General features: G+C 27.1%; 1 protein-coding gene across 2 annotated transcripts in view; it reads left to right on the top strand.

Moving 5' to 3' along the window:
* The window catches only part of LOC105848339 (uncharacterized), a 30939-nt gene extending 18074 nt beyond the window's left edge, over positions 1-12865 (top strand). For both annotated transcript variants that reach the window (XM_065791591.1, XM_065791590.1), the window contains exons 5-11: positions 1420-1480; positions 5217-5389; positions 6358-6767; positions 7027-7078; positions 11610-12242; positions 12364-12427; positions 12610-12865. In XM_065791591.1, coding sequence (XP_065647663.1) covers positions 1420-1480; positions 5217-5389; positions 6358-6767; positions 7027-7078; positions 11610-12242; positions 12364-12427; positions 12610-12738 — 1522 coding nt within the window. In that variant the 3' untranslated portion in view covers positions 12739-12865. The remainder of the gene's footprint in view (positions 1-1419; positions 1481-5216; positions 5390-6357; positions 6768-7026; positions 7079-11609; positions 12243-12363; positions 12428-12609) is intronic.
* The last annotated feature ends 227 nt before the right edge of the window (positions 12866-13092 follow it).

Below are 13092 nucleotides of genomic sequence, written 5' to 3'. Positions count from 1 at the left end.
AAAAATCTTCTGTATATATTATCTATTATTGACAGACATTTAGAGCAGATCTTTAATATGTTTTCTGGAGAGGTAGAAAAGCTCTCATCAATTTCAATTGTAATAAATCAGACTTGCGCTTCTTGGAAATCCAATCAATCTAAATAATAATTATTCAGAATTAACATTTGATCTTTTTATGACAGAATTGACATTTGATTTTTAGCATAAATGGTTAACCCCCCCTACCAGTTTAAAAATGTACCCTTAGATTTTTAAATTGTTTAATTTTTAATTTTCTAATAAATATCTATATGATGGCATATATTTTTTTTTAAGTTGGATAAAGTACAACCTGAGGGTTGAAATATGACACAGTGTGTAATAAAGACAATTTCTACAATAAAGACTAGCATTAATATAATTATAACAAAATTGTTTTTAATAATTTTGTATATTAGATAAAATATCAAAATATTTTTCTTATATTAAATAGTTTATTATTTTGATTTAAAATATATATATCTTTTTAAGTGTTTTATCGATATGTTATATTTTTTTAAATGAAATTTTTTTTTTCTAATAAAGTAATTTTTTATATATACCATCTCTAAGGATTGATTCAGGTTTATAAAATTATGTCAATATACATACATCACTCAACAAAATTTGCATAATACAGTTTTTTTTTTTTAATGCAAATTATTTTGTTACAGAAACATAGTTTTTTTCATTTTATGTCAAGTAGTTATTTAATGTTGTATATATTTGGTTTCCACAACAAGAATAAAAATCAAGTAATGAATCTTTATTAACAGTAGAAACAATAATTTCAGTTATAGCAAACTTGAATTTTTGTGCTGCATTGGCTTCAAGTTAACAACTCAGACTTATAAAATAGTTTCAGAGCATCAGACTGCTATAGGAAATGGAGAATCTTGTTAGTTCTGATATACAGAAAGGTTTATAAAATCTTCCTGTAAATTTAGTATTTTATTGGTTTTAAGAAAAAAAATTTTGAAAATCTTTTTAACTGGTGTTAAAAGATATATTGCATGATTTTGAAAACATCAGATAAATATTAAAGAGCCATCATGTTTCTTAGAAAAGGTTTAGCATAAGTAAAATGATTTTCTAAAAAAGTAATTTGTATTGCATGTTACTGTAATGTGTAGAGATATTTGAGTTATTGTTTAGAGATATTTGAGATTTGTTTGTCCCGATCCCTAACCTTAAAACAATTTTACCATAACATAAGTAACTTTTTACATTAGAGCTGTCTGTGTGAGTATCTTATGCAAGATTAAACATGATAAGTATCTTATGCAAGATTAAACATGATAACTGGTTTGTAGAGAATTGCATGCTAAAATTATTCATTTTATTTTTTAAATATATTAAATATTTTAAATGTTTCATGTAATGATGCGTTGATTTTAGGAATGGGAAAGGAGCATGTGCAATAAATGGAGATGAAAAAGTTGAAGAGCAATTAAATGTGGTACGTATGTAATAATCTATAGTTGCTGAAATTATGAAGTTTGTACTTCACCCCAGTTTTTACCCAATTAGTACCCAGTTTTTGGGTCTCCTTAATAGGAGTGAGCTTATTTTTACATCAATTTTTTTTTTATAAATATTTTTGAAAACTGCTTGTTTGTTTATTTAGTCAAAACATTCTATATTTAAAAGGTGTTTAATATGTGGTTTATCTTTTTATCGTTTAAAAAAATCATGGTGCAATGTCAGAGCTCTTGCTTACAAAGCAGGAGATCTGCAGTTAGAGCTCAAGAGTTTAAATTTTGTCCTGCAGCCCTCGGAATTTGGGTCAGTTTTCGGCAATGCCGATCTAACTGTTGGCATAACTGACCTAAACAAATTCTATTTCTGCTTTGCAATGCATAGTGTGCTGGAGCTTCGCAACGCAAAGTGTGCTGGAGCTTTGCAATGCGTAGTGTGCTGGAGCCTCAAGACTGATGACATTGAACCTAAATTAATGTTGAAAACAGTAAAAATGTTAGCTATTGAAGTGAAAGATATTTATACAAAAGCAATTAATCCATCTATTGATTTACAGAGTATTGCAGTTAGTATACAAAGGCTTATTTCAAAGACACATAAACTTGAAGAATATCGCAAATTAAAGGAACGTCAGTTAAACAATAATGATAGTTCTTTTCAAAAACTATTTGATGTTTGTACTTGTAAATGTTGCTGGATGTGAGAGAAAAAACTGATTGTGAATCCCAGTTAGAAAAGAAAATCCCCTGCTATTGACGGAAGTTTTTAAATTGACCAAAAAATATCAGGGAATTGGTGATAGGTGGGATTGACAAAGAAACAACTAAAAAACTCGAAATAAGACAGAAAAAAAAGCATGTTTCAACCAAATATAGAGAAGAATATTCATTTAATCTGGGGACAGAAATGAAAGTGAGAAATGTTTCTTCTTCCAGAAAGGAAAGTGAGTCAGAAAAAAACTGACACTTGCAACGAGTTTAAATTACTTGATGGTGACTCAGCAAGTGATAAAGACGATGATTGTTCTTTGGTCCAGAACATGAACAAATACAAGGAATTATGTAAAGCAGTTGATCTCTGTAAAGTTAGTAACCATGATGCATGCCTTATCGTAAGTGCAGTTTTGAAAGATCTGAATATGCTTTCTTCAGCAACAGTGATTGATCTTACAAAATTGTGATGTCAAAGGATTTTTTGGAGAAAGAATATTAATGTTGAGCATAATGATGACAGACAGAAACTACTATGTATTGGTTTTGATGAAAGGCAGGATGCTGGTAAATTCTTCAGGGTGCCCAAGAACTGTCAAGGAAGAACATTATGTTGTTGTATCTTTACCTGGAGATTGTTGTACCTAATAGTAGTTACTCACATGATGTTGTAAAAGAGATTCTGTCAGTTATAAGAGATACAAGTTTAACAGAAAGCCTTTCAGCTTTAGTATGTGATGACACAAATAATAATAGCGGAAAAAGAAATCGAATCATCAGAAAGTTGGAAGAGAGTTTAGGAAGGCCCTTGCAATGGCTTATGTGCTTGCTACATTTTAATGAGCTTCCTTTTATAAAATACTTTACAACAGTGGATGGTGGAACTACTACAGGTCCTTTGTTTTTCTCAGGTGTAATTACATCAGTTCTCGACTATGATCCCAAAGAGTTGCCTATAGCTAATTTCTTACCAGTATCAGAAAAGATTGGGGATACCAACCCTCGGAATTAGGGTCGGCATTCGGCAATGCCGACCTAACTGCCGACCTGAAAGTGTTTGAGGTCGGCAAAAAATTGCTGACCTCGTTTCTATGTTTTACGGTTAGACCTTTGTATCAAATAATTTTTGCCAACCTGATGCCGACCTCTAAAAGATTGAGGTCGGGAAATTATTGCCGACCTCAATTTTCCTGATTCCGAGGGTTAGGATACTGATGGAAATATTAAAAAAAACCTAAGCTGGGATCAATTGTAATTCTTAAAGGCATGCTTAGCTGTACAAGCTGGTCATAAATGAAGTCTAGATATCCAATTTTTTCAAAGCAGAATGTTTAAATCATTTTGTCAATCAGAATGTTTAAATCATTCAAGATGGTTAACAAAAGCCGACCACATTTTGCATTTATATATGTCAAAAGATGTTTCTTCCAAGTCTTTAGAATAACAAGAATAACAAGGTTTATAATTAATGTTTATGATCCTTTATGGTTCTGCATCAAGTGCAACTCTACTTGTAAAAGTGGTGCCAAAAATTTATTTTATTTCTTGCAATTATACCAGGAACTGGATAAAGCAGATTAGTTGGTTATTTTGCCTGTACTGAAAAACAATTGCTACTTCCTACATCCAGAAAATATTTTGCTGGCTGCTTGCATTTGATTGCGATCAAATGATTTGTAGGCTTGCAGTTGATAAAATCATTGAAGCACGTCTAAATGTTGCAAGGGATGGAATACGAACATTACAAGAACAACATTTTTCTGAATTTAGCAGCAAAAATGATTGATCGGAAACAATGTACTGTTATATTACCACCACTGCTGTCCCACCTTTCTAATGAGCAACTTACTTATGTCCAACCAATTATAGTGTCTCATATACTGTGCCATTCATAAGCTGAAAAAAGGGCAATTAAAGATATAACTGCAGCCAGTTCCAAAGTTTTAAAGCCACAAAGCCAGACATGGCATCATAATACAAAGCAAAGCGTCATGGTTGGAATTATCTAGGATTGATAATACAACAAAGGAAATCAGCTTTGCTATCAATCAAAAAAATATTATTCTGCACAACTTTAATAGCATTTCAAATATGTTATATTGATAAAAAACTTACTATTAAAAAACTTTAGCATCATGACTATTATAGCATTATCTTGCAATATTTTTGAATAACAAAATACGTTGTTCCTATGTATAAATATTTACAAGAATCTCTGGCTTACAATACAAAAATTTGTTATTTATTAAAGTGAAAGTTGGGAGTGGAAGACTATCTGTTTGGTAAAAAATTACACTTTTCAGAATCAGGATATTAATGAGCAACTTTTTTCATGTTACAGCTTCCCAACTTGATAAAAAGAAAGTATTCGACCCACCCTTATATGTCCCTTATATTTTTAAGTTTGCTTAATTTGTTTGAATTACTTTTGTAGTAGATTTAACCTAATTTAGTTTTGCCTTGTAGAATTAGAGTAGATTAAGTTAAGTTTTGCCTTTGTAATTTAAGCTAATTCTCTCCTTTTCACAGTGCAAAAACAGTTAAAACTATGTTATATATAATTTGTATGAAAATGATTTTACACAATAAGTTAAGTATAAGTGTTTAGATTTTTTTTTTTTAATGTTTTTATATATTTAAAAAATAATATATTTAAAAGAAAAGTAATTTATAAATTAAAAAAAAAAAGGAATAAATTTACAGGCAACAGCCAAAAGTAAAAAAAACAAAGTTTGAAAAAATGATTAAACTGGATTTTGGCAAAAAAATTTTGGTGGTTTGAAAATTCAAGAACAAACAGTTAGAACATTTTAAGGCTAATTTAAAATGATTTTTAACCTCTAAATAATGTTCTTAAAAGATTCATAAACTTTAAGTTATTTTAAGTACTTAAGTTTGAGCTAAAGTGTTTTGTTGTTATGAAACAATTTTTATATTATTTATGAAAAGGGCATTCAATTTATTTTCCTGTCAAGATCAAAGTAACAATAACAAAATTGAATTTAGTCTTGTTCATCAAAATCTGAAAAGACATCATCTGAGAAGATATCTGTGACTGGTATGTCGTCATTTAATAATAATAACAAAGATTATAAAATGTTAGATGGTATAGTTGATGCAAGATATCTTTCGCAGAGTTTACGTCCAGTAGATAGTAATGAGGCTGCTAATGTTTCACAGTAAGTGCATTTCACAGTAAGTGTATTTTTTACAATAAGTGTGTTTTATTTTAGGTGTGGAATTAGTAATAAGTATTTATGTTCTAATTTGTGTCATTTATAATTAGTTAACTATTTATATAATTTATTAAAGTTGTTTTTGAATTAAATAATAATCACAAAATATTCGACTTATAATTATATAATAATCAATAATAATTATATTATAATCAATAATGGGTATAAATATTACAGTTACATATTGTTGACTATTATTTGTATGGAATATCAATAATTGTTCATAAATGTGTGTATTAATAATAGTAAATTTTAATATTAATAATTGTTTTTATTGAATTATTTTTTGTGATTATAACTATCAATAACATAATTAACAGATATTTACTTTAAGGTATATATATACTTTATTTAATACTTTTTTATTCATTAATTTATTGTAAACCTAATGTATTAAAATTTATTGTAGGTTTGTTTTTATTATAACTGCTTATCTGTATATATATAAAGTAGGTATTTTATTAAGAATATAGCTTAATAATTTTCTTAATATTGTAACTTTAGTTATTCAATATTTTTATACATTAATGAGTTATGACAAATAGCTTATTATTTCTTTTAATTTTGTTAAACTGTTACAAATTCATCAATAACTTGTAAAAAAGATTCTTATCGGCTCAAAATCAATTTCTGTCAGTTTTGTCAGTTAAACTAAATAATTTATACAATTTTGTTATTTTTCTTTATTTGATGTTATAAAATTTTTATTTTTATAAAATATTTTGATTTTATGATTTTTCTGTTTAAGTTGCTTCATATAACTTTTTTAAAGATAAAACAATAAAAAAGATCCATTAGATAAAAAAGCTATTATTATTAACAAACTTTATGTGCTTTTATATAACTTGAGTTTTCTTTTTTTTTTATTCATTTTAGATTGTACTACTGTTATTGTTATTTATTGATTTTAGTTTGCGCAAAACATCTGATTCAGTTGTGAACTCAAGGAAATGTTCATTATCTACAGATTTTAAAACTGATCATCATAATGAAATGAAATGTTATGCTAAAAAAAGTTCTATCATTTTAAATCCTTTAAACAATACAGAAGATAGTGGTTTTATTGAAAGTGAGCTGAATAATCATAATGGTAAAATTTTGGGAACATTGATTGATAATACACCCAGTACTAAAAAACTAGACAGTTCAAGCAATTTATTTAAAGAAAATGGAATTGACAAAGATTTTCAAGTGCGTTTATGTTTTTTGAAAGACTTTATTTATGCCAAACAACATGGAAAAAAAGTAAAAACATATAAAGTTACAAAAAAAAAAAGAAAACCAATGTCAGATTCACTATTTTTAGAAAGCGATTTATCATGTAATTTTTTTATTTTTAGTATTTTGAAGCATTCTATTTTTTATCTATAGTTTTAGTTTTCAACAATAGTTTTATTTTTCATTCATATTTTAATTTTATTTGTTTTGCTGCCATAAATGAAAAAAACTAATTTGAGGTTATAAACTAAATAAAACTAAAAAAAACCATATTTGTTGTAATAATCATGAACTGAATGTTTAAATAAGTAGTAGATGTTTTAACATTTAAAAGCAATTACATATAACAATTGTTTTTTCAGATGTTAATGATCAATCAACTGAAGAGTATGATGAAGGAGTTATTAAACCAGAGTAAGGATTTGAGTTTTATTAATTTCAACTAAAATTTAATTTATTAAAATTTCAACTTTTAGGTACTAACTCTTCCTTTCGCTTTAAAACATTCCAAAAAAAAAATGCTATTGTCACTTCAAACAATAACTAATTCCACAAACAAAGATTTCAATTATAAAACTAATAATAAGTTTTTGCTTGATAAATCACAACATATATTGGTTTGATGTATTTTTAGTCATTTTCATGTTTAACACTTTAATTTTTTTATATTGTTTATAATAAAGATCCAAACACAGTTCTTTAAGATCTTACCCTGATAGCACAATGGTATGAAAACATTACTAATGTAATGTGGTTTTATTTATGAACTGAGGTAGTTAAGAATGCCAACATCTGGATAATAGTTTTGAAGGTTTCAAAACCATGATGATGCTGTCTGCCAAGAATGATACTGTACTAAATTGACGGTTACTGTTATAATTGATACCATAGTAAAATGGTTGTGATTTTCAAGACTGATACTGCAGTAAAAGTTTATTTACAATTGCATAAGGTTTGAAACTTAAAAGATCATAGATGCTCAATACTAAATCCTGGCTTTGTTATTCATTATCTGCATCTTCTGCTTTCTTTGAAAGTTATTCTCATGATCAAATAACCTTGCCATTAATGATCATCATCATGATCATCATCATGATCATCATCATGATCATCATCATGATCATCATCATGATCATCATCATGATCATCATCATGATCATCATCATGATCATCATCATGATCATCATTATGATCATCATCATATTCATCATCATGATCATCATCATGATCATCATCATGATCATCATCATGATCATCATCATGATCATCATCATAGTTATCATTATGATCATCATCATCATGGTCATCATGATTATCATCATGATCATCGTCATCATGATCATCATGATTATCATCATGATCATCATCATGATCATCATTATCAGGCTTTAGCCTTCCTCTTGTATGCTGTTGACAATAATGATCATGATGATGATTATGATTGTTATCATTGTCATCATCATCATAATATTATTGATGATTATGATGATCATAATGATGTTTATATATTGTTATATATATACAAAATATAACTTGAATTTTGAATTAAAAAAATATGCTTAAGGATTTATAAATGTTTATGCAGCCCCAGTCAAATATCAACCCCAGTCACCTACTACTATTGACCCATCCAAATATGAACCAAAATGTTAGATAGCCATAATTGGCCATAAAAAAAAAAAATATCATGCAACATTTCAAAAAGATGAATTAGTGCTCTCAGTAATTCTTTGAGTATTTTCCTCATAAAGAAAAATTTATGTGGATCAATATAAAAGTTATTGTACAAATTTTTATTTATTCCTATTTATCAAGTTACAAAAGTAGATTTACCTGGACCATGGATCAGTATAACACAATCACTTCACAAACTGATTGGTCATACTTGGGAGCTAATTTTGAATAACGAGGAAAGTGGTTTGGGAAATCTTTATGATTCAGGGTTAAAAGGTAATAACAAAATAAAAGATTGATACATACTAGACTCTCAAGAAAAAACTCCTAAATTGTCAATTTAGCAGACACCATTAACTGAATGTAGATATCATCTGATCAAAGTTTTTTTGACAAGAGACACAACTCAAAATCATTCTGCAAATTTTGGTATGAATGAGGACATTCTGATAAATATTGTCATAAACAAAATATCTCTTATAACATTGTATCTGAAGATGACACATTTTGAAATGTTAACATATGAATAAATTATGTATTTTAGTACTTCTTTTGTTAATTTTTATTGTTTTTGTGATTGATGTACCTATGTTACCTTTGTATTACAAAATGTACACACATATTGATAAACATTTATATGTATTTTTGTTATAACCTATAAGAAAACAAAATAATTTTCAATATTTTGTTTTTTTAAATTATACCTAAATATAGTTCTTCCAAAATTTACACATAAAAACCTTTCCAAAAAGTCTTTAATCAACCCCATAGCACTTTCCATCCAAAAGTTATAGACTAATGTTAGTGAAAACAGCTTTTAGCTCAATGTGGGGCACTGAATCGCAGCATTTTCACAAGTGTATATATATATATATATATATATATATATATATATATATATATATATATATATATATATATATATATATATATATATATAGAGAGAGAGAGAGAGAGAGAGAGAGAGAGAGAGAGAGAGAGAGAAAGAGAGAGAGAGAGAGAGTGAGAGAGAGAGAGCGAGAGAGAGAGAGATTTTGCCTATACTTTTGATGCATTTTGTCATGAAACATGGATTCTCAAATTAAAAATTTATGGTTTTAAAGGTAAATTAGAGAGCTGGCTAAAAGAATTCCTTTTGAAACAAAACCAAAGAGTTTTTGTTGACAGTTACTACTCTAATTAGAAAAAAAAGTATGAGTCGTGTACCTTAAGATCTATTCTTGGTCTATTATTGATTACACAGTTCATAAATGTAATGCCAGATGTTTTTGAGTGTTCACTTTGGGTCTTTATTGATGACAATAAGTTAATAAAAACTATACAAGATCAGTTTTGACAAGTTTGTTTTCATTTTTGAACAACTACGGACAGATTTTGATGCTTCAGCCAAATGAGCAAATACATGGAAATGGTGGAAACAAATGCAATGTGTTTACAATCAAAGCATCATATAAAATTATTATGAGTTATCAGGTTACAAAACAAGTTAATAGCTTATTATTTACCAACCATAAATAAGAAATTTTAATAGCATACTTATTATTTACCAACCATAAATAAGAAATTTTAATAGCATACTTATTATTTACAGACCATAAATAAGAAATTTTAATAGCATACTTATTATTTACAGACCATAAATAAGAAATTTTAATAGCATACTTATTATTTACCAACCATAAATAAGAAATTTTAATAGCATACTTATTATTTACCAACCATAAATAAGAAATTTTAATAGCATACTTATTATTTACCAACCATAAATAAGAAATTTTAATAGCATACTTATTATTTACCAGCCATAAATAAGAAATTTTAATAACAGTCTAAAATATTCATTCCGAGCAAAACATGAGCAGATGAGTTCAAGTTTAAAACTACTTGATTTGTAAAAATATTGACCTTTGATTGCCTTTCAAAATTCTCTCTGCTGCTTTTAAAGGCGTGGCTCCTTGTTTGCAAATTGTTTTGAGACCATTAATAAGCTTCTGCAGTTAGCGCCACCTTTAAGTTGATAAATTTGGTTTTGTTGATTATTTTACACTGCTATTCAAATCACCACACTTGCTGCCATTTTCCTTGTATTTTTAGATACTTAATTAGCTTTATCTATTTTAAGGTACAGTGTTTTTTTATTTTATTTATGTGTCCCTTGCAATATGGAAAACATGTTAGGATAGCAAATTAAAATAGTCAGTTGATATATTGATATTAATAAGTGTTTAAAATGTTAACTTAAATAGTTTTTTAAGAGTTGTTTAAAGCAATAACCTTTTTTAAAAATAATCTTTTGCTGAATAAATAAAAAAGTGACAAATTGTTGTATTGTTTAGCTCCTCAATAAAGAGTTCTTTCCATTGTTTTTACACATTCTTGAGCAACCTGTTGTATCTTTAATAGCTATTTTTTTTTTACCCTTGTGTCTCACAATTAGTCTACTGGGTAAGCCAAAAAAAATGCGACTGTTGAATTAAAATTTGTTTAGAGCCCTGATAAAACTTCCAAGATTTTTTGAATTCTATAAATAGATAAAGTGCTGATTCGATTTCTTTGAAGGTTTAAATTTCTTTGAACTTCTTAGTTTTGGAAGTCCACCCAATCAAGTTACCGAAGTTCTTGGTGTACATAGAGCAACATTTTTTTGTGTTCAAGCTTGTTTTCAAAAAAAGGCAGTGGAAGACCAAGATCTAAAAGAACACCAGCAGCAATAATGGTTGTCAAAGCCAGCTTGTTATCAACCAAGAAGATATCAAAGGAAATGAACATGGAGAACATGAACATGATAAACATACATATTGAAAACACTCTTAAAAGATGATGTTGGAGCTAGGTAATTGGCTTAAACTGCTAAACCATTACTCACTGCTGCTAACAAAAGTTGGACAGATGCAAACATATCCTTGCTTTTCTTAAAAAAAAGGCATGACGATTTTACTCTTTTCAGATGAAAAACATAAAATTTTCTATAAAATTGTCATAAAATAAACTAATGGTTGTTGATATTTCTGCATAATTAAGTTGTCAGTTGCAAGTAAATTTTAGCATATACTTTATTTTTAATTTACACATAAGAGTTAAGTTTGTTTGGATTTAAATAAAAAGTTCAATGCTCAATATAATTGACATTCACCTTTTTTACCACTTTTTTGATGGCTTTTGTAGTTTAAAATGTTCTGACTTTTTAAAACTGTCATGAGTTTTATTTGTAATTATATTACTTACATTTAAATCTTATTTTGAATATTGAATAATTTTTTATGTGTTTCAGGTCACCATTAAAGAAACTTCAAAACCAAATCAATGAGATTTACTGTATTGTTCAAAGCATGAAGAAAACAGTACATAAATATTTGAATTGTGAATATTCAGATGAAGATGAAGTATGTTCAACCGACAGTGACCAACAATCATTTTATTCTCCATTACCTATGTCTAATTTTCCTTCTTCAAAAGTCTTTAAAATTAAAGGGGAACAAAGTTTACATTTAGATAAAATCTCTTGTGACAATTTAAACTCATTTTCAAGTAAACAATTGCTTAATAATATTTTTGAACAACAGACAGAATTAAATAAGCTAAGTGAAAAAATTGATAAACTTGCAGACAAATTTGACGGTGGTCTGTTTAAGTTTATTAGACAAGGAAATGAAAGAGAAGAAGAATTTAAAATACTTCAGAAGTTAGACGAAAAAAAAAAGAAATCTGTAGGAATACAAACTTTTCATTCTTGTTTTGAAGATCAATGTATATGTGATCATTTCTTTACATCAAAGGATTTGCAAATGCAAAACACTTTTAACTTTAACAGCTATTTTCAAAATGGTGAAACACGACAATCCGATTTAAACCACAATAAACAGTCTTGTACGTTTTGCATCACTTCCAACTTTAAAGCAGAATCGTAAGTTAAAGTTAAAATTCTTTTGTCTTTTTTTTTTCCAGCAATTATTTTATTTTAAAAAAAATGTTATAAAGGATTTTTTTTATCATTGTTATTTAATCTTATAATTTTGTTTATTTAGCCCCAATTTGACTCTGAGTCAAGTATATAAAAACAATTTAAATAATGATTTAATGGGAACAAATGTAAGTTCAAAGTTGAACTAATTACATCTTTGATTTATTAGGATTCTTTTTTTTAATTGCTTTTTTAAAACCCTTATTGGAGAGATTTACCATAGATTCACTTTTAAGTAAACAATTTTGTTTATTAAAAGTTTTAATCAAAATTAAATAAGAGTTTTAAGTAAACAATTTTGTTTATCAAGGCTTCAGAAAATATGGAAAAGTCTTTATTGAGGGCAACTTTTGCTGCAAACACAATGGAGAAGTTATCCCGAAAGCTCATCCATAATTTTTGTCAAGATTTTTTCGATGCAGGACCAGAAGAGTTATAAGAATAGTTCTTTTACATTTTTATATTTATAAAAAAAATATATATGCAATAGAAAATAATAATATATATTTATTACATATTGTACAATTGATAATAAAAAATATCTACTGTTTACATTTATATTATATTTCAATATATATATATGTGTATGTATATATATATATACACACACACACACACATATATATATATATATATATATACACACACACACACACACACATATATATATATATATATATATATATATATATATATATACACACTCACACACACATATATATATATATATATATATATATATATATATATATATATACACACACACACACATATATATATATATATATATATA

The sequence above is a fragment of the Hydra vulgaris genome, chromosome 02 (genome assembly GCF_038396675.1).
Source record: "Hydra vulgaris chromosome 02, alternate assembly HydraT2T_AEP".
Lineage (NCBI taxonomy): Eukaryota > Metazoa > Cnidaria > Hydrozoa > Anthoathecata > Hydridae > Hydra > Hydra vulgaris.
Note: the sequence above shows the minus strand (reverse complement) of the source record. Positions and strands in the feature narration are given on the sequence as shown.